General features: G+C 41.0%; 1 protein-coding gene and 2 pseudogenes across 1 annotated transcript; 2 read left to right on the forward strand and 1 right to left on the reverse strand.

Annotated features, from left to right (window-relative positions):
- Positions 1-312: 312 nt before the first annotated feature.
- On the forward strand, positions 313-3,468 carry LOC126798288 (G-type lectin S-receptor-like serine/threonine-protein kinase SD2-5). Its single transcript, XM_050525208.1, has one exon. The coding sequence runs from the start codon at positions 855-857 to the stop codon at positions 3,315-3,317; it is 2,463 nt and encodes an 820-aa protein (XP_050381165.1). The 5' UTR covers positions 313-854; the 3' UTR covers positions 3,318-3,468.
- Positions 3,469-4,213: 745 nt separating this feature from the next.
- Positions 4,214-4,347, reverse strand: LOC126801325 (uncharacterized; annotated as a pseudogene).
- Positions 4,348-13,980: 9,633 nt separating this feature from the next.
- Positions 13,981-16,883, forward strand: LOC126799272 (G-type lectin S-receptor-like serine/threonine-protein kinase SD2-5; annotated as a pseudogene).
- The last annotated feature ends 5,505 nt before the right edge of the window (positions 16,884-22,388 follow it).

A 22,388-nucleotide genomic window follows, 5' to 3' on the forward strand; every position in this document is an offset into this window, starting at 1 on the left:
ATCCAAACTTTGTAAAAATTAAATTTGAGTGAAAGATGAAATGGAGAAAGAAGTGAGAATTGGAGTAGCGAGAATGAAATAAACAAACTTGCAAAGAAACTCTCTTCTTCCACGAGTGACGACCGTTATACGTTCACACTTACTAAGATGTTTCGTTTTGCCCAGATACTTATAAAAAACATTGGTCAATTTTCTTTTTAATTTTATACTGAGAATACAGTACGATAAAAGTAAGTGGCATAATAAGCCATAATAAACATAATATCATCACATTTTCCTTTATAACCTGGCCTTTCCCTCACTCTCTTGCAATCTGGGAGAGGGAAATAGTTCTTCAAAATCTATACTTCTCCAGAAACTCACAACTGCAATTCATTGGTTTCTGCACCTGTGCCCAGAATTGTGGTCAGTCATATTTTTCTAACCTGTTACTGTTTTGCTTTATTAAACACTTTGTTTAGTTAAAGCTGATAGTAGAACTCGACTTTCACCTAAGAAAACCATCAATGGTCACCAGTTGTCTTATTTCTGGTTAAATTTGTTGTTCCCTTACTTCTTCAAGATAGTAGTTATAGGGTAGTATATATTTTCTTCCTTTTTTGCTGCTTCTATCAATCTGACTCAAGTGCATGAAACTGGATCAGTGAATTTGTGTTCTCCAGATGGGTTTCCATTTTTGGCTATTAAACGTATTGCAGTTCAATCATAGAGTCAATATAGAATCCCTTCAAAATAGGGTCTTTGCCTTTCCCATTTGATAGGTGGTGTCTTTGAGTTTTCAAATCACTTCACCCAAAGCCCTCCTGTTTTTATACAGAACCAATCTTTTGAACACAATTTGGGGCTGTTAGATAATGGGTTTGTTCCAATTTGGAAACTTGTGTCTCTGTCTGCTCCTCCTTGTGTACTTCAAATCCTGCTTAGCTAGTCAACAACATTCTGGCCGGATTTATCCCGGTTTTCAAGCATCTCAGATGGAATGGAACAATAATTCCGGGTGGTTTCTTGTGTCCAACAACTCAGCATTTGCTCTTGGATTCTACCAAGGTCTTGATGTCACTGAGATCAAGTCGTTTTTACTCGTAGTCTATCACTTGGGTGCTTCTAAAGCAGTTTGGACTGCTAATAGAGGCAAGCTATTTGCAAATTTTGATAAATTTGTCTTTACCAAAGATGGGAATGTCTACATGAAAAGTGGTGATGATACAGTTTGGTCTACCAATACAACTGGAAAAGTAGTTACAGCCATGGAATTGAGGGATTCAGGAAACTTGGTGTTGCTTGGAGACGAAGGAAGCATTCTTTGGCAGAGTTTTAGTCACCCCACTGATACTCTTTTACCGGGTCAGGAATTTCTGGAAGGAATGAATCTCAAGAGCTTTCGAAACAAGAACAATGTGTCCAGTTATCTTGAGATCCAGTCAGGCGAGTTGGTGCTGTATGCCGGATATCGAACTCCACAGATCTATTGGTCAATAGAAAGTGAGAGCAGGAAAAGCAATAACAATGTCAGCGGCAAGGTTCACTCTGTGTCTCTTGTTTCCAATTCATTGAATTTCTATGATCGAAGTAAATCCTTAATTTGGCAATTTGTTTTCTCTGACAATAAAGATCCAAATGCCTTTTGGGCTGCTGTTTTAGGCCCTGATGGCTCAATCACCTTCCTTGATCTTCAGAAAGGAAGTTCTGTTGTCCCTGAAGCAACTAAGATCCCACAAGAGGCTTGCAGCCTTCCTGACCATTGTGAACCTTACAATGCTTGCTTTATGGAGAATTGGTGTCAATGTCCTACACCTCTCATCTCTCGCTTTAATTGCAAACTTCCTGCAGCGCCATCATGTAGTACCTCAAAGAGTTCAGTGGAGCTTATATTTGTTGGTGAGAAGTTTGACTACTTTGCATTGGATTTTACTAAACCTTCTTTGACATCTAGTCTGGATTCTTGCAAAGAAGCTTGCCATGGTAATTGTTCTTGCCTTGTGTTGTTCTTTGAAAACAGTACTGGACATTGTTTTCTGTTTGACCAGGTAGGAAATTTCCGACGATCTGTTGGGAATGACACCGGTTATACTTCATATATAAAAGTCTTTGAAGGAGATGTAGGACTAAGCCCATCAAATAAAGCAGACCGGAATGGAAGCAAACACATCCTTGTCATTGTGGCCATTTTGATTGCAACAATCATAGTTGTTGTTGGTATACTGTATGTGGGATTAGTGTACTATCGCAAGAAGAGATTACTGGACTACTCTCAAGAAATCTTGGAAGAGGACAATTTCTTGGACAATCTGTCTGGAATGCCGATACGCTTCAAATACAGTGATCTCAGCACAGCAACAAAGAATTTCTCCACAAAAATTGGCCAAGGAGGGTTTGGTTCAGTTTATCTCGGTGTTCTTCCAGATGGAATCCAACTTGCAGTGAAAAAGTTAGAAGGACAATTTCAAGGGAAGAAAGAGTTTAGAGCAGAAGTCACTATTATTGGGAAAATTCGACATGTCCATTTGGTCAAGCTCAGAGGCTTCTGTGCAGAAGGGCATCATAGGCTGCTCGTTTATGAGTACATGGGAAAAGGGTCGTTGGATAAATGGATATTCAACAACAACAATGATGATCAATTTCTGGATTGGAACACAAGATTCAGTATTGCATTGGGAACTGCTAAGGGGTTGGCTTATCTTCATGAAGAATGTGAAGAGAAGATTGTTCACTGTGATATAAAACCTGAAAATGTGCTTCTTGATGACAACTTTAATGCCAAAGTTTCAGATTTTGGATTGGCTAAGCTGATGAACCGAGAGGAAAGCCTTGTACACACTACACTGAGGGGCACGAGGGGTTACCTTGCACCAGAATGGCTCACCAATTATGCCATCTCGGAGAAGAGTGATGTGTACAGTTATGGCATGGTCTTGCTTGAGATTATAGGTGGAAAGAGGAACTTTTCTCCAGGAGAGAGTTTGGGGAAATCCCATTTTCCTTCTTATGCATTTAGGCAGTTGGAAAACGGAAACTTAAAAAGTTTCCTTGATCCAAAGCTTGATGTTGATGAAAATGATGAAAGAGTTGTAGCAGCAATCAATGTAGCATTGTGGTGCATTCAAGATGAGATGCAAATGAGGCCTCCCATGACTAAAGTAGTGCAAATGCTCGAAGGCCTTTGTGTTCTACCACCACCCCCGACATCCTCGCCAAAGTCGGTTTCTCATTTGAGTTTCTTACAATGGAGCAGCAAAGAAGCTAGTTCATCAGCCGGACTCAGTGACAACTATACTGATATAGCAATGTCAGATGTTAGGCTTTCAGGGCCTAGGTGATAGATTCTAAATGAATCATATGGATAGAGATGTATAATTTGGTTTTAAGATTTCAAGCAAGGTGTTGGCTTATGTATGATTTCAGAGATCATGTTGTGATAAATTCCCCTGATGCATGTATGTTCCCTTATCATTAACATACACTTCTTGAGTTATGAAATCATAAGTATCTGCTGAGAGAAACTCTGATTCAAGTGTTTAAAATTTGCCTCTGATTCAAGCATCATGAAGGTTATATACACCCTCGATACATACTGTAACTAGATGTTAAGCTATGGAAGCTCCCTAATAATGTCTTTACCATTTTCTTCTCATCCTGGTTCATCCTAATTTCCTAAATATAATTAATAAATGTTTCTTAAAAATTGATCCAGCATAATCAGTTACGAGTAAAAACTGTGGATTTCTTTGATGTGTCCACGTTTTATAGTGAAGAAGATTCCCAAATCAACTCAATCTTGAACGGTCGAACCTACCACCTATACAATTGGTAAACATGGTACATACCAAATGTCACACCTTAGTTGGTCAGCTTTCCTCAGCGACACAATTGAGTGGAAATCACTTTCAGTTCCATTGTGCTGTGAATGCATCATTTTTCTATAACTCCATAAGTATCAAATTCAAATTAAAAGACTTGTAGTCCAACTTTCACAGCAATAGAAGAAAAAAAAAGACATCAGTTAGCTGGCTTTGAATAGGAAATCTATGATGTGCTAACAATATTGACTGAATAGATATAATTGTACCGAGTTAAGATCATGAACAACTTTAGCATCCATAATAGTCATAGTTACATCTGCCCCTTTGCTTTTCCTTGGCATATAATCTAATCTACATAGTGGATGACCACAGTTTTAGCATCACCTAATAGTCTTTAAAAAAAAAAAAAAAGAGGGGTGTAACACGAGACATTCTCAGAATGTCACTCATCCTAGTACTACTCTCGCCCAAGTAAACTTAACTTCGGTTTACTTAATTTCGGAGTTCTAATGGGATCCAGTGCATTATTACTGGTATGACCGCACCCCAAATCACCTAATAGTCCACTAATGCTTCAGATATTTCAAGTGCATTGTTATATGACCCTCACGAACATGTGTAGCCGTACCACTCATATTTCAATCAGAACCAAACCACAGAAAGAACTTGGACCATGCTACAAACCGGGTTCCAAGATATACAATCTTCTTAGAAGCATTACTGATTGGTGATGCTCATTTCAAAGTTTTCAGCAAAGTAAAGTTAAATGAATGAATGTTCTGAAGAGAAACAAATCATTTATGTGTTCATGAGTCTGAAGACGCTTAGCAGGCCTAGTGCAAACCATACAAAGACAACAGTTATTCATCTATTTGCTCCAATTGTCAATCAAATCCCATTTCTTGAGCACCGGCATTGAAGATTACCATTTGTAGGGCTTTCGTTATGAGGTGATGATGAATGCAAATAAAGATGAAAGGCTGCACCTGCATATAACTGGTGCTCCCGTTCTCGAGGTCACTTGAATCCTACTGAAGAGTAAACTTTACCATGGACTTGCACAACTTGGCAATCCCATTCAAAGACTCAAAACGTTACGGTCAACAGTGACATAAAAACAGTAGTTAGTTGTTACTTGTTACTGATTCTTGTCTGGAATTTTCACATGGAAATGCTTTCAATCAAATAATATTAAAGGTTTCCTATAGCTGTACCCCCATCGAAAATTACCTATAAGATGAAACACAACAATCACTACTTGATTTTTACCAGAGGACCATGAGAGTTGAACACATTTTTACCAGATGAATAAAATCACCAAACCAGACAGATTCATCTGGGCACACTAGATAAATGGTTTTTTTTCGATGAAACACACTAGATAAATGGTTGGTTCTGCCAACTTAACTTAACTTTTGCCTTCATGTTCACATCATAGATTATGTTTTTTTTTCCAAGGATTAGTTATGTAATTTATATCAAGTGACATCACTCCATGAACAAAAGAAATTTTTTTTTTGGACAAGATGCACAAAAGATGTTGGATCACTTGGATGTAACGTTAACGATGAGTCAACTATAATACTCTACAGGTGAGGTTGAAGTAAATGGAAGATTAACAATCTCCTAAAAGATAACAAATGCGAGGCAAGAACAAACCAAAACCAGAAAAATCTAAACTAAATAAAATTGAATTTTCAAGCATACCATCTCACTCGGTGGGTTGATGTGCTCGTATTATCCTATTTTTTATACATTATATTCTTAGTTTATATGTTCAGTTCTCTAATTTATGATTGATTTATGTTATTTTAGTGTATTTATAGGTTTGTGGCAAAAAGAGAAAAAAATAGGTTAATAAAGATGAAATGGCGATTATGTTCTCCATTGTCAGAATTTGTCTGTGCAGAACGTCCGCCTTTGCCAAGCTACACTGGGAGTTCCACATCGAATCAGACCATGCGCCTTATACCATTGGAAATATACTAATGTCTATTTTCTGTAGGATTTTATGGATATTAATTTCGATACTCTAAAAGGAAGTTATATTCGTTTGAGTGACGAGAGGTCAGAGCTGAAACCTACCCGGGTTCACTAGCATTCATGGAGAACTCAAGTTTTATGGTACAAATGCATCAATTTTAATACATCAAGGTCAATGATTCAGATGAAGATGCAAAGAGTACATGGATTCCTACTTTTACAAAAGATATTTCAAGGTTTTCCCATTCCATATCAAGTTAGGAGTTTTAAACAAGTCTTACAAGGAAACTGAAGTCAAAGATGAGCAAGAATCTTCCATATATGAGAGCTCACGAATTTCATATGAAGCGAGGCCTCCAGAGCACAATGTAGACGTCAAAAGAGCAGAGACCATCCATCCATCTTTCCCATTTCTTTCTTTTATGTTTTTGTTATATTTTCGTTAGTCGTAGTTTGTTAAACTTTTTTCTAGGATTAGGATGATGCAGTATCATGATTGTTTAAGTAGTTTGATGTTTTATTGATGGATTCATAGTTTCTTTATGATAAATTATTAGTCACTATTTGAATTGATGTTTTATGTTTAAATTCTTTGATTGATCACCTTAGGGCTTTGCATCTAGTAATTAGAAGATGAATTTGAGGTGTAACTGCAATATAATTCAACTTAGCTTCTTATGATTAAGAGTTGGGAATTACATTATTATCGTACCTAAAGTAATGGTTTGCATGATTCTTTTGTTTTCTAGAACGTAATGAGTCCTTCATGTTAAATTTATGCCATACCTGGATAGACTGCATGTTAGGATATACGACATATGCCGTACTTGGAGAGTATCATACACTTCAGGAAAACTATGGTCTAAGTACCGTTTAGACTTATATATGGAAATTGTCATCTAGAGATTCAATAGAATCCATTAGTTTCATTGATACATAAATATGATTGTTAGTGGTTGATTCTAATACTAGGCCTCATCATTTAGCACGCGGACCCGAAAAGCCCGCGGAGGCCCGCAAGCCCGACGGGCTTTTACCCGGCCCGGCTCGCGAGAAAGCCCGCCAAAGCCCGCTTCCGTGGGTAGAGGGCCGGGCTTAAATTAGAGGTGTGAAACCCGGCCCTGCCCATGGGCCCGGCCCGCCAAAAGCCCGCAAGACCCGGCCCGTAAAATCCCGCCAAATAATAAAATATTATACATACATATTTTATTAGGTTTAGAATAAAACTATTGCATTATGAAGCAGCTATATTAAGGAAACTTCTTGGGATCGATCGACACCAGTAGATATGATCAGTATATATATTTAGTGACCCTGTAAAAATTTCATCCAATTTGGAACTCATTTGACCGTCGGAATTTCCGGTAAACCGAAAACAACACTAATATGTCATAAGGGAAGACCCATTACCAAAATGCGAACACCAAAAGTCGTTTGCATATCTGAAATCACCTAATTTTTATCACCGATTGTGTGTGGTCGCACCAAGGAAACTAATTTGGCAAAGCCCCGGTCAAAGAGGATTTTAATATGTCGAAACGCTTTTTTCTTTGTTAACCGTAGGTACGGACGGTCAAACAATATCCAAAACGGACGAAATTTTTAAGGGTTCTCTAAATATATATACCGATCACATCTACTGGTGTCGATCGACCATATTTTGAACTAGAGTTATTGATCGCCGAAGCGTCAACTAATGTATCATACCCTTTTATATTAGGTTTATAATAAAACTATCACATTATGAAGCGACTATATGAATGAAACTTCTCGGAATCGATCGACTCTATCCGATGTGATCAATATATATATTTAATGATCATTTTAAAATTTCATGCAATTCGGACCTCGTTTAACCGTCGGAATTTCCGGTAAACCAAAAACACTAATATGCCCTAAGGGGGGACCAATTACCAAGATGCGAATGTGGAAATTTATTTACATATTTGAAATTACCTAATTTTTATTACCTATCGTGCGCGGTCGAACTGAAAAAATCTATTTGGCAAAGCCCCGGTCAATGAGGTTTAAATATGTCAAAACGCCTATTTATTAGTTGACCGTTGGTACGAACGGTCAAACCATGTCCAAAACGGACGAAATTTTTACTGGTTCCCTAAATATATATACCGATCACATCTACTGGTGTCGATCGACCATATTTTGAATTTGAGTTATCGATCGCCAAAGTGTCCACTAATGTATTATAACCTTATATTAGGTTTATAATAAAACTATCACATTATGAAGCGACTATATGAAGAAAACTTCTCGGAATTGATCGACACCATCCGATGTGATCAATATATATATTTAATGATCATTTTAAAATTTCATGCAATTCGGACCTCGTTTAACCGTCGGAATTTCCGGTAAACCAAAAACAACACTAATATGCCCTAAGGGATGACCAATTACCAAGATGCGAATGTGGAAATTTGTTTACATATTTGAAATCACCTCATTTTTTTTACCTATCGTGCGCGGTCGAACTGAAGAAATCTAGTTGGCAAACCCCCGGTCAATGAGGTTTAAATATGTCAAAACGCCTATTTATTAGTTGACCGTTGGTACGAACGGTCAAACCATGTCCAAAACGGACGAAATTTTTACTGGTTCCCTAAATATATATACCGATCACATCTACTGGTGTCGATCGACCATATTTTGAATTTGAGTTGTTGATCGTCGAAGTGTCCACTAATGTATTATAACCTTATATTAGGTTTATAATAAAACTATCACATTATGAAGCGACTATATGAAGGAAACTTCTCAGAATCGGTCGACACCATCCGATGTGATCAATATATATATTTAATGATCATTTTAAAATTTCATGCAATTTGGACCTCGTTTAACCGTCGGAATTTCCGGTAAACCAAAAACAACACTAATATGACATAAGGGGGGACCAATTACCAAGATGCGAATGTGGAAATTTGTTTATATATTTGAAATCACCTAATTTTTGTTACCTATCGTGCGCGGTCGAACTGAAGAAATCTATTTGGCAAAGCCCCGGTCAATGAGATTTTATTATGTGAAAACGCATTTTTTTTTTGACCGTTGGTACGAACCGTCAAATCATGTCCAAAATGGACGAAATTTTTACTGGTTCCCTAAATATATATACCGATCACATCTACTGGTGTCGATCGACCATATTTTGAATTTGAGTTGTCGATCGCTGAAGTGTCCACTAATGTATTATAACCTTATATTTGGTTTATAATAAAACTATCACATTATGAAGCGACTATATGAAGAAAACTTCTCGGAATCGATCGACACCATCCGATGTGATCAATATATATATTTAATGATCATTTTAAAATTTCATGCAATTCAGACCTCGTTTAACCGTCAGAATTTCCGGTAAACCAAAAACAACACTAATATGCCCTAAGGGGGGACCAATTACCAAGATGCGAATGTGGAAATTTGTTTATATATTTGAAATCACATAATTTTTGTTACCTATCGTGCGCGGTCGAACTGAAGAAATCTATTTGGCAAAGCCCCGGTCAATGAGATTTTATTATGTGAAAACGCCTCTTTTTTTGTTGACCGAAAATTCCTACGGTTAAACGAGGTCCGAATTGGATGAAATTTTTACACGGTCCCTAAATATATATATCGATCACATCTATTGGTGTCGATCGATAATATTTCGAAATTAGAATTTATTTGTGACTTTTGTTTTAGAATGTTTTCTAACAATTCTTTTATTGTTTCAAACCCTTAAATTAGAGTATTATATTGTTTTTCTAATACAAGCCCGTAAGACCCGGCCCGTAAAATCCCGCAAGGCCCGCCTTAGGTGGGTGGGCTTGGATCTTCGTATTTTTGAAAATACCCGGCCCGGCCCGGCCCGTCACTTATTTAAATTTATTAAGGCCCGGGCCCGTCACTCATGGGCCGGACCGGGCCGAGTCCGACCCATTGATGAGCCCTATCTAATACCTTAGGTTCTATCTTGTTTCTTTCTTTTATAATTTGTTATTTGAAAACTTAAAATCTATGTTCTTAGTTCAGATTCATTAAATTAGGATTAAATCGATTCTCAATCCCTATTTAGAACGACCTCGTACTCGCACACTATACTAACGACGATTCGTGCGTTTGCGAGTTTTAAATAAAATTTTACAAACATGGGTGCATACAATCTTTCTTATGTTCGAGTCTTAAATTCTTATGTGTTTTTATTTTTTAAAGTTTGAGTCTTAAATTATTGTGCACGTTAGTGACTCTTTACATATTTGTTTTGCTAAGATATACAAATCTAGTCAGCCTTTTCTTATAATACATGGAGCTTGATCTGTTTTGCTAATTAGCAAGCTCTAAGTTTTTTTTGAAACATGGATGAAATTATATTAAGAAACTAAAAACAAAAACATGGGGTGAAGTAAGCATCGAAACACAAAACGCATCTAAGGTAACTGTGAGAGCAACAACTCGTAACTAGATGCACAAATGCATTAAAGAGTAAAGGTAACGGGTAACCGTGTGACTTGATGCACTAAGGCATCGCTACACTGCATATGACACAAAAGCAGTGTAAAAAGGCGAGTAGTCGTAACTATAACCGTAACCAAGGAGATCGAGAAACACCAAGAGTAACAGCTCAAGGGTTAGCAAATGACCTATCAAGAACCAGAACCAATTCCAAAGCAAGATGAGCAGCTATTTCGGGAGCATGATCCGACTACTGGTGCGTCCTGGATCCCAAATACGGATCCAAATTTGACCAGAAATCAGATGCTCCAGAATCTGAGACCACACAACAACTCTTGTAATACCCCAAATTTTTGAGTTCAAATTCGCATAACTTCTTGTAAATTATTAAGCTTGGTGATTTGATTAAAATCACATTTTTATGCATTCTCGTCGATGTCTTTGCGTAATGAAACTGATTTCGGAAATTAAGGTTGGAAAACGTTACGTTTTCAGTGGCTTGAGAGTCGACTTATATTCTGTCACTCATCTCTAAAAACTTCATTCACAGAAGTTGTAGAGCTCGTCAATACGAGTTCATGGACACACGGTACACCTTAATCAGATGTCGTATGTGAAAGTTATTATCAACGGAAGTTGGTTTCCGATTTCCGAAGGTTATTAAATGACATTTTTGGAAACTTTCCAAAACCAGAAATTTATCCGCAGCTTCTCTCTCCTGTCCCCCGACCCCGACCCTCCTCCATCGAATTCTCCTTCGCCGATCTCCCTCCTCCGGCCACCGTGCACGACACCGCCAGTGTCGTTGGGACTGCACAGCCGAGCCGCGTTGACCCGTGGTAGCGGCGACTTACCCCGTGCTATGTCTCAGCCGCCACCGAGAGAGCACAACTGCAGCATTGACAAACTTGACGTCAACGGCGACTCTGGGTTCAAGGTTGTGACGGTGAGTCTTCCAACCTCCTCCTCGACACGAATCCACTAGCAGTGAGGCTCGAAACGAGCCGCTTCAGTTCTGATCTTCAATCCCCGATCCGGGATCTTACGGCGGCGATTCCGGCAGTTTTCGGTCGACTTGGAATGAACTGAAGGTATAGTTACGATCTCCACCTTGTGATCTACGTTTTTGATGTTGGGAGTTTGTTGATTTGAGGAATTTTGGGCGGAGGTGGTGGTGGTGCGCGTACCGCCGTCTGTGGTGGTGCATGGAAGTAGGTGAGGGCAGTAGGGACTAGGCAAACGACCTAAGACGGTGAACAATGTTTTATGAACAGTGATTGGTAAAACAGTGTTTTCAGCTGTGATTAATAGTCACCTGAGATTTTATCGGTCGTTTTCTAAGCACATTTTTTTGCTATTAGGTGACCGACGAAACGAGTGAGGGAATCACCCTTGGTGTCGTTGAAGTTTCACACAGAAATAAAGTGAGTAAATCTCACTATGACAAGTCTACTCTTAGCAGTGACTCATATTTTTAATTTCTTAAAAGAGTAAACTATGACATTTATATAATATAGTGGGTTGTGTATGTGTACGAAAAAGGTAAATACGATACATATATATGGGTTGTTGTATTATATAATGTTACAGTTTCTATTAAATTATGAGATTGTATTTTTTTCAATTAATTCTGGTGGATGAGACCAGAAGGGAGATAACGTACCTTCCGGTATAATGGATTATTGGAGTGGCTATATATTGATGTGCAAGAGTCACTTGGTTGTAGTACAATAACATGTGTGAATTGTTATATTGTACGTGGTTTTAACATTGAGTCTTGTTAAAACGTTTTCTGGTCTTCGGACGTTGTTGGCATTAAATCGGAACCAAGCCTTGGCCGGGTGTCAGTTACGATCAGTTAGAGCTCTAGTCTATCTGCCGGTGTACTGCATGAGGAGTAACCGATGGGTTGCTTGGGTCTCATGAGTACCCATGTTTTAAAATGATTTTTGGGTAACATATGGGTTACCCATGTTCTAAAATGATATTGGGTAACAGATGGGTTGCCGAGTGTCTCATGAGTACACATATTTTTTTAATAATATTAGGTAACCAGATGAGATGTCCAGTGTCACATGAGCACACATGTCTTCAAATGTTAACTGTTATAATTCTTTTGTATGTGATGTGTGTTATAATGTTGGTTTACTCATACGGGCTGAAAATCTTATCGGAGTTTGTGTTTACAATCCCGGTGCACCAATTCGATGGTGTAGGGGATAGATCTGCAGGTGGGAATTAACAGGTTCGGAGGGCTTACTCGGAAGATTTCTGAAGATTTCTTTCTTTTGTTTATAGTTAGGATTGAGTGAATATTACATTTCCAATTGTTATAATACTTGAGGTATAAACTGGTTAGATATTATTCTAGTCGACTGAGTCGTACTGTGAACTTAGTTTCGAATTTCGATATACTGTTATTATATGATGATTTTAATATATTTGAGATTATTTTAGAATTTTCATGATTTCAAATCTCGAAATTTTGACAACTCTGCCCCAAGAGCCCAAAACACTATGCCCTAAAGGACCAGCCCAAAAGGAAATACTATGGGCACCTAAACAATCAGGAACCCCAGAATTGCTAGTCGGAAGTGACCCGTCTACAGCCTGCAGGTTCACTCAACATACCTCCTCGAACTTGGATCCACGTTGCCCTTCCATGCCAGACGCCATCGGAGAACGCCACCGAAGAAGAAACAAGTGAGATCCCGAAACCGAATTTGGAAGACATCGTCACACCAATGAAACTGGAAACCGACCACCTCCCACCGTGAAGCCTCGACTTCGACCTAGGTCCCAAACCTGGATCCAGGTTGTCAAATGCGGACTACACCCAACCCAAGCCTGAACTTCGTCTAGGACTCCTCTGACCACCCCCACGATCTGCTCGATGAAACCCATAACCTCGACGCCTTCACCATCGGCTCGGACTTCTCCTTACCAAGACGAGATGGGAAAGGGGTGTAACAACCAGGAGGTTGAAAGAAAAAGGTGCTCGAGGCTGGGAGACTCACTGGGCAGAGAAGAGGGGCCGCGCTGATCTCAACTGCCAAAGGCTTATGGCAAAACTCACAGGTAGCTGCCGCAGAGGGGAGAGAACGAGAGCTCTCATCTAGGGTAATTCAACAAGCTCTAAGTTAACTAGTAATGAATATATATTTAATTATGAAACCGGCCGAAGCTAGGTACATCTCAATTTTTTTTCAAAGATTAATGTATGTATGACGCTGATTTTCGACTCTGGCATTAGACTTCTCTTAAAAAAACAAAAAAACAAAAAAACAAATAAGTAAAAGTATAACATTTTCTAGAACAGTATCAAAACTTATCTCTATTACTATAAAACGAGTACCCAAAACATCACAAAGATATGAATTTCTGAATATACCTATTTGTAGTCTTACACTCACACACAAGTCAATATGATAATTACGTAAAACCACAAATGTTTAATCAATATGCTTTGTCAAAAATATCCCTTGGGATAAATAAAATTACATAAACGCTTGAATAAAATTATGCAAACTCATGCAATGAAAACATATACATCCTACAGATAAAAGGCTCGTGTCGAAGAAGTTCATCATCTTTTTCCGCTTGTGTATTATTTGGACCCATGTCTACACAATGATAGTGACGTAAGTATAAATGTAGTTAAGTTGCAATATCAAGTTCACTTGTGTTTCGAAAAAAAAAATTCACACTTGACACCCTAGTTAAGAGTTGTGTTCTAATAATAATTCTGCACATGAGCAAAAAATATTACATCATCAGATTTTACACCCTGGCCTCTCTGTCCCTCACTCTCTTGTAAATTGTGATCAGAAACACAGATTCTCTAATCCTCAGAGTCCAAGAACAGGCATCAACAAGTCCATTGTTTTCTGTGCGAGCAGGAAATGTGGTCAGTCAAATTCTACTAATCCTCTCTCCAGGTCCTAGATATTGACTGCTGCTGCTGTTTTCCTTTAAGAATTATTAAACAGGACCTGTTGTTTTCTGGGTATAGTTGTTGAGTTTTTGTTTCTCTGTATTGGGTCGTTGCTGTTTCAATCAATCTGACTTGAACTTTCTGAACTAGGACTGATATTTTCGTGTGAAGTATCCCTCTAGGTTGAATTCTAGTCCAACTGCATATCAATCTTTTGCTCTAAGCTTAGTATGAAGCTCAGTGTCCGTCTTTTTCTTGGTTTCGAAATGGGGTTTCACGTTGGTCAAAAAGCTTTCAGTTCTTGATATAAACACATGTTGATGGCTAAATCTTGTGTCTTGTTTAGCCAAGGCCATAGATTTGGTGCAGTTTATCATGGGTTTGTTCCAGTTTAGAGCCTTGTGGCTCCTTATGATCCTTATTCTTGAGTTGAATTCCTGCATAGCTAGACAGCAACATTCAGCCCGGATTTATCCGGGGTTCCAGGCAAGTCAGATGGAATGGATTGATAATTCAGGGCGGTTCCTGCTGTCTAACAACTCAGCATCTGCTCTTGGATTCTACCAAGGTCTTGATGTCCTGGAAGTCAAGTCTTTTTTACTGGTGATCATTCACTTGGGCACTTCCAAAGTGGTCTGGACTGCTAATAGAGATTCATTGATTGCAAACTCTGATAAGTTTGCGTTTAACAAAAATGGCAATGTCTACTTGGAAAGCAGTGATAATGTGGTTTGGTCAACAAACACAACAGGAGAAGTTGTTACATCCATGGAAATTGCAGGATTCAGGAAACTTGGTGTTGCTTGGAGAGAAAGGAAGCATTATTTGGCAGAGTTTTAACCATCCAACGGATACTCTTTTACCGGGTCAGGAGTTCTCGAAAGGAATGAAACTCAAGAGCTTTAGGAACAAAGCTAACTTGTCCAATTATCTTGAAATTCAGTCAGGCGAGTTGGTTCTGTATGCTGGATATCGAAACCCGCAGATATACTGGTCATTAGCAGATGAGAGCAGGAAAAGCAATGGCAAGGTTCACTCTATGTCTTTGGTGTCCAATTCATTGAACTTCTATGATCAAAGTAAATCCTTACTTTGGCAATTTGTTTTCTCTGACAACAAAGATCCAAATGCCTTCTGGGCAGCTGTTTTAGGCCAGGATGGCTCAATCACCTTCCTCAATTTTCAGAAAGGAAGTTCTGTTGTAGCTGAAGCAACTAAGATCCCACAACAGCCTTGCAGCCTTCCTGAGCATTGTGAGCCTTACAATGTGTGCTTTTTGGATGATTGGTGCCAATGCCCTTCACCTCTTAGCTCTCACTTCAACTGCCGACCTCCAGCGCTCCAAACTTGTAATGCCTCAAAAATTTCAGTGGACCTTCTCTATGTAGATCAGAAGCTTGAATATTTTGCACTTGGTTTCACTAACCCTCTTTAAAATCCAATTTGAGTTCCTGCAAAGAAGCTTGCCTTGATGACTGTTCTTGCCTTGTTCTCTTCTTCGAAAACTCCACCGGAAATTGTTTTCTGTTTGACCAGGTAGGGAGTTTTGCAACGTTCAGGTGAAAATAGTACTGGTTATACCTCATATGTAAAGGTCTTAAATGAAGCGGTAGCGGTAGAGCTAAGTCTTGCAAAAAATGCAAACCGAAATGGAAGAATGCACATCCTTGTTATAGTGGTCATTTCAATTGTAACATTGTTGGTGTTGGTTGGTCTAGTTTCTTTTGGATTCTTGTACTACCACTTGAAAAAGAGATTACTGAACTACTCTGAAGATATCAGGGAAGAGGATGAATTCCTGGAAAGTGTTTCAGGAATGCCTATTCGTCAGCTATAGTGATCTTAGCCCAGCAACAAAAACTTTTTCCACAAAAATTGGCATAGGAGGGTTTGGTTCTGTTTACCTAGGTGAGCTTCCAGATGGCAAACAGCTTGCTGTGAAAAAGTTAGAGGGACAGTTTCAGGGGAAGAAAGAATTTAGAGCTGAAGTAACCATCATTGGAAAAATTCGACATGCGCATTTGGTCAAGCTGAGAGGCTTTTGTGCAGAAGGGCATCATAGGCTTCTTGTTTACGAGTACATGGCAAAAGGCTCTTTGGATAAATGGATATTCAACAAAAAGAAGCATGACCATTTTTTGAATTGGGACACAAGATTCAGTATTGCATTGGGAACTGCAAAGGGGTTGGCTTATCTCCATGAAGAACGTGAAGAGAAGATTGTCCACTGTGATATAAAGCCTGAAAACGTTCTTCTTGATGAAGATTTCAATGCGAAAGTCTCAGACTTCGGTTTAGCTAAGCTGATGAACCGGGACCAAAGCCTTGTACATACGACGCTAAGGGGAACAAGAGGGTACCTTGCACAAGAATGGATCACCAATGCTGCCATATCAGAAAAGAGTGACGTTTATAGTTACGGCATGGTATTGCTTGAGATCATTGGTGGAAAAAGGAATTTTGCTCCAGGGGAGAGAGTTCAGAAAAATCTCACTTTCCTTATTATGCATTTAAACTTTTGAAAGAGGGAAACTTGAAAGAATTCATTGATCCCAAAGCTAGATGTGGATGAAAAAGATGAGAAAGTAGTGGCTGCAATCGAAGTTGCATTGTGGTGTATTCAAGACGAGATGCAGTTGAGACCTCCTATGACTAGTGGTGCAGATGCTTGAAGGTCTTTGTGATCAATCACCACCATCGACAGCCTCCCCACCATCAGCCCATCAGGTCCTCATTTGAGTTTCTTACGGTGGAGCAGCAAAGAAATTACTTCGTCAACAGGACTTAACAGTAACTGTTGTGGTATGCTCACGTCAGGTGTTCGGCTTTCAGGGCCAAGATGACAGAGTGTCACGGGCCAACTTTGCAAAGCGCAAGTAGGACCGTGCGGCACTTGCTAATCGTTGAATGAGAAGCAAGTTAGCCAAATGAGTACCTTGCAAGGGTCAATGAAACCACACGATATTAATATAGTGCTAGCAACAAGCGAGAACGCAATTTATATAGTTGTAAGGGACAATCTCATGAACAAGTGAATTATCAAGTAGGCAACAAGAAATGATCTCACGAGGCACAGATGATTGAATAATTCCTCTCTTTATTGATGGTAAGACGGTAAGGGAGGCCCAAGTACATGTGCTTACCTATACTAGTTCCGTAGTCCAACTGTCGCCGACTAGGAACCCCTCCCTATAATAGCATATTTTGCAAAACTAGACTTGGCAGGGGGAAACATGGAACCTTCCCACCATGAGCCAACTTAATAAAGGAAATTACAGAAAATATAAATTACAATACTGCCACTAGCACGCAAGCAACCGGCCATAGGCATGACTCATGACCTTGGACAAGGTTGGTTGCGGCCTTACAAGTGCGGCCCCTAACATCCTCCCCCACTAAAGCTGTCGGCGCTCTCGACGACTGTCTTGGACTTGAAGTCTTCAATCTTCTACTTGAACTTCTTTAGTGCTTCGACATTCTCCCAGCTGACTTCTTCATCTCCAAACCCCTTCCACTTCACCAAGTACTGCTGGCGCGGACGCTCTTGGACTGCTTAGTTACGTCCCGGACTCTTAAATGTGCTCACAACTCTTTCTGCTAGAATCTCCTCCACCTCCTTCGGCTTGGTTGATCTGATCTCCACATGCTCGCGAACAGGATGGTTTCGGGCTTGATCTTCAAGGTCTGGCAGGTGCGGCTTGAGGTTGCTAACATGGAATACTGGGTGAACTTTCATCCACGGGGGTATGGCGATCTTGTATGAACACTTCCCCACCTTCGAAATCACAAGAAGCGGGCCTTCATATTTCCGAAACAACCGCCTATCTTTAGAGCGAAGAAATCTGAGCTGTTCGGGCAGCAACTTGACAAGGACCATGTCCCCTCTTGGAACTCCCGGGGTTTACGGCCTTGATCTGCCCACTTCTTCATTCTCCCAGCCGCCTTCTCCAAGTAAGCTTGAGCAATCTCGGCATTGGCTTTCCATTCTTTGGTGAAGTTGAAGGCACGAGGGTTCTTGCCCCTATACACCTCCTGCACTGTGTGAGGTAGGAGTGGTTGTTGGCCATTGACTACTTCAAAGGGACTCTTGTTGGTGGCGGAGCTCTTCTTTGAATTGAAACAAAATTGTGCCACATCGAGTAGCTCTACCCAGTTCTTCTGATTGGCATGGACAAAGTGCCTCAAATACTCCTCCAGCATGGAGTTAAATCTTTCAGTCTGTCCATCCGTTTGGGGGTGGTAACTCGAAGAGATGTTGAGTTCGGACCTGAGCAGCTTAAATAACTCCACCCAGAATGACCCTGTGAATCTGGTGTCTCTGTCGCTGACAACATTGTGTGGTACTCCCCAGTACTTCACCACATGCTTGAAGAAAAGGGCCGTTGTGTCTTCGGCAGAGCAATGTTTTGGAGTTGGTACAAAGGTTGCATATTTTGAGAACCTGTCCACCACCACTAGGATGCCAGATAACTCTCCCACCTTAGGCAGATTGGTAATGAAGTTCAAGGAGACACTCTCCCATGGACGGCTCGGTACTGATAGTGGTTCCAGCAATCCCGGAGTCTTCTGTCGCTCCACTTTGTCTTGTTGGCATGTTAGACAAGTTCTTGTGTACTCCATCACATCATCTCGCATTTGGGGCCAGTAGTAACCCTGCTTGAGTAGTGCGTGGGTTCTTTGCCACCCCGGATGGCCTGCCCATAAAGTGTCATGGCACTCTCTCATTAACATCCTTCGTAATCCGTCGGCTCGGGGAACATACATCCTCCCTCCTTTGGTCATCAATAGACCATTTTCCATCCAAAATCTACGGCTTTTTCCTTCTTTCACTAGTTTGACCAGAGCTCGAGCCACATGATCTTTCTCTAAGTTCTCCTTGACCCTTTCCTTAACATTTGTGGCTACCACACTGCCAGACATAGTAGCCAACATCCGAAAGGCAGCAAGGTCGGCCTTGCGACTAAGGGCATCTGCAACCTGGTTAGTGCTGCCCGCTTTGTACTCAAATTGGAAGTCGAACTCCGCGAGAAATTCTTGCCAACGAGCTTGCTTTGGTGTCAATTTTGGGTGTGTTAGGAAGTGACTAACCGCGGAGTTATTGGTCTTCACTACAAACTTCGACCCTAGTAGATAGTGTCGCCATGTTCTCAAACAATGAATCACAGCCAACATCTCTTTCTCATGCGCTGTGTATCTTTTTTCTGCTGTTGAGAGCTTGTGGCTCTCATATGCCACAGGGTGTCCTTGTTGCAACAAGACCCCGCCTAGAGCGAAGTCAGACGCATCTGTTTGCACTTCAAATGGCTTGTTCAAATCTGGCAGGGTAAGAACAGGATCTTTCATAACAGCTTGCTTTAAGTTTTGGAAGGCCTTCTCGCAGCCTTCGCCCCAGTTCCACACCACTCCCTTCTTCAACAGTTCAGTTAAGGGAGTTGTCTTCTCAGAGTACTTCTCAATGAACCGCCGGTAGTAATTGGCTAGTCCAAGGAAAGAGCGCAATTCCTTCACATTCTTGGGACTCTACCACTCTTCAATGGCCCTTACTTTCTCCATATCCATCCTGATTCTTCCCCTCTCTATGATATGACCCAAGAACTTTATGGTATCTTGCGCGAAGGAGCACTTTTCTCGCTTCACGTACAACTTGTTGTCTCGCAACCGTTGAAACACCACCTTCAAGTGTTCCACATGCTCTTTCAAAGTGGAACTATAAATCACAATATCGTCCAGATACACCACCACAAATCTATCCAACAGGTCGCTGAGGACTTGGTTCATTAATGTGCAGAAGGTAGCAGGTGCATTAGTCAATCCGAACGGCATTACCAGAAATTCAAAGGCTTCGTATCGGGTGACACATGCTGTCTTGTACTCATCCCCTTTTGCGATGCGGACTTGATGGTACCCCGAGCGAAGGTCTAGCTTTGTGAAGTACTTGGCACCACTAAGTTGGTCGAACAAGTCATTAATCAGGGGTATAGGGTACTTGTTCCTCACAATGACCTTGTTGAGAGCTCGGTAGTCCACACACAATCGCAAAGTCCCATCATGTTTCTTCTGGAATAGTACCGGGGCACCGAATGGTGACTTAGAGGGCTGAATAAAACCCGCCTCCAATAGATCCCCAAGCTGCTTCCTCAATTCTGCTAGCTCTGGAGGGGCCATCCTATATGGTGCCCTCGCAGGCGGTTTAGCCCCTGGGAGTAACTCGATCTCATGATCTACATTCCTCCTGGGTGGTAACTCTTTAGGTAACTCCGATGGCATCACATCTTTATAGCTCTCTAAGATTCCCATGATCTCCTTCGGTACTATCTCGTTCCCACTCCTGTCTTTTATCAGGGGGACCACAACATATGTCGGTTCTTGGCGCTTAACGCCCTTCTTAAGTTGGAGGGCCGACAAAAGGCGAGGCTCACTTGGTGACACCACCTTGGCCGGCACAACACAGGGTCTCTCCCCCATTACTAACAGATTTTGAGCATTAGGAATGGGAATGGCTTTGTTTTCCAGCATGAATTCCATCCCCAATATAACGTCGAAATCGTCCATCTGCACAATCACCAAATCTGTCTTTCCTTCCCAATTACCCAACTTCAGGCGCACCCCTTTTGACAACCCTACAGTGGGCGAGGGTGAGGAGTTAACTGCTTTCATGTGGCCCATGTCTTTCTCGTATTCCAACCCCAGCCTTCGTGCTTCCATTTCCGATATAAAGTTGTGGGTAGCGCCAGTGTCTATCATCACACTCTTGGTGACCTTTCCGTTTATGCTTCCTTCCACGAACATTAGGCCCTTGGGTAAGAGCTTCTTTGTCACATAGGGCTGCCTTTCAACCGCATTCAGGAATTTCAATGCCCCCATGTGGCTATGTTATTCTACCTCCTCTTGTCGATCCTCATTCTCCTTTGCTGAAATCTGGGCTTGTAGAGCTGACAAAGCAGTCTTATGAGGACACTTATTTACTCTATGAGGTCCCCTACATAAGAAACATGATAGGGGTCTCGGGGTGAAGCCAGCAGAGTTAAATGGGCGTGGAGTAAACACCCCTGTTGAGACTGCTGGCTTGGAGGAAGCTGTGTCTCTCACATTGCTAAATCTTTTGTCCGTTCCTCCGGAGTTTGAAAATCTTGATTCCCCTCCCCCACTTTTGCTTTGTCCTGGTCTCACGCTTCGATTGACGTTCACATTCGAAAAGGATGAGTTTCTTCTTACCGAGTTCTCTTCGAATGTGTAGTCAATTAACCTTTCAGCTGCCGCTTGAGCGGAGGCCAAATCTTGGACCCTTTGTCTTTGAAGCTCCGTTCTAGCCCATGGTTTTAATCCCTCGAGGAAATAGAACAACCGATCTTTCTCGGACATGTCTGGGAGATCAAGCATGATCATGGAGAATTTGTTCACAAACTCTCTAATGTTGTTGGTGTGTTTCAACTCCCTCAATTGCCTTCTTGCCATGTAATCCACGTTCTCTGGAAGGAATTGAGTTTTAAGTTCCTTCTTGAGGTCTTCCCATGTCTCAATGGAGCACACCTTCCTCTGGATATCATTGTATTTTGTTCTCCACCATAATTTGGCATCCCCTGACAAATACATTGTTGCTATGTTTAACTTCACCTCTTCCGAGTCAGCTTTGACGGCTCGGAAATAATGCTCCATATCAAAAAGGAAATTCTCAAGCTCCTTGGCATCTCTTGCCCCTCCATAAGCTTGAGGTTCCGGTATCTTGACCTTCTTGTAGTCCGTCACAGGTTGGTTGTCCATCGCACGGATGGTTAGATTGAGCTTAGTATTCATCTCCATCAGCTCATTTTTGAATGCATCGATGGTGGCTCGGACATCATCCGCCATAGTGTCCATCGTCACACGTAAAGTGTTGAGAGCATCACTCATCACCCCCAATTGTTCCAGCGAGGCAGCGCCTTGCTCTTCCTCATATCTTGCCCTTCTCTTGGGCATTTCCATCTCTAGGGCCGTAACCCGTGCTTCCAACTCTTCAAAACCTTCTCCTGCTCCTCCCCTGGGAGCTCCAACATTTTCTAGGGCCGCAACTCAGTCCCTTAACCCCTCAAGGTTCTCCACCCGTGTCACCAACCTTTCAAGGTCGACACGGTCTAGCATGGAGGTAATGTCAATCAATCTATCCAGGACTCCCGCAAGTTCACCGAGTTGCTGATCATAAAAATCGAATCGTTGCTGGTTGGTCATTCTTCCCG

This window comes from Argentina anserina, chromosome 6 (genome assembly GCF_933775445.1).
Source record: "Argentina anserina chromosome 6, drPotAnse1.1, whole genome shotgun sequence".
Taxonomy (NCBI): domain Eukaryota; kingdom Viridiplantae; phylum Streptophyta; class Magnoliopsida; order Rosales; family Rosaceae; genus Argentina; species Argentina anserina.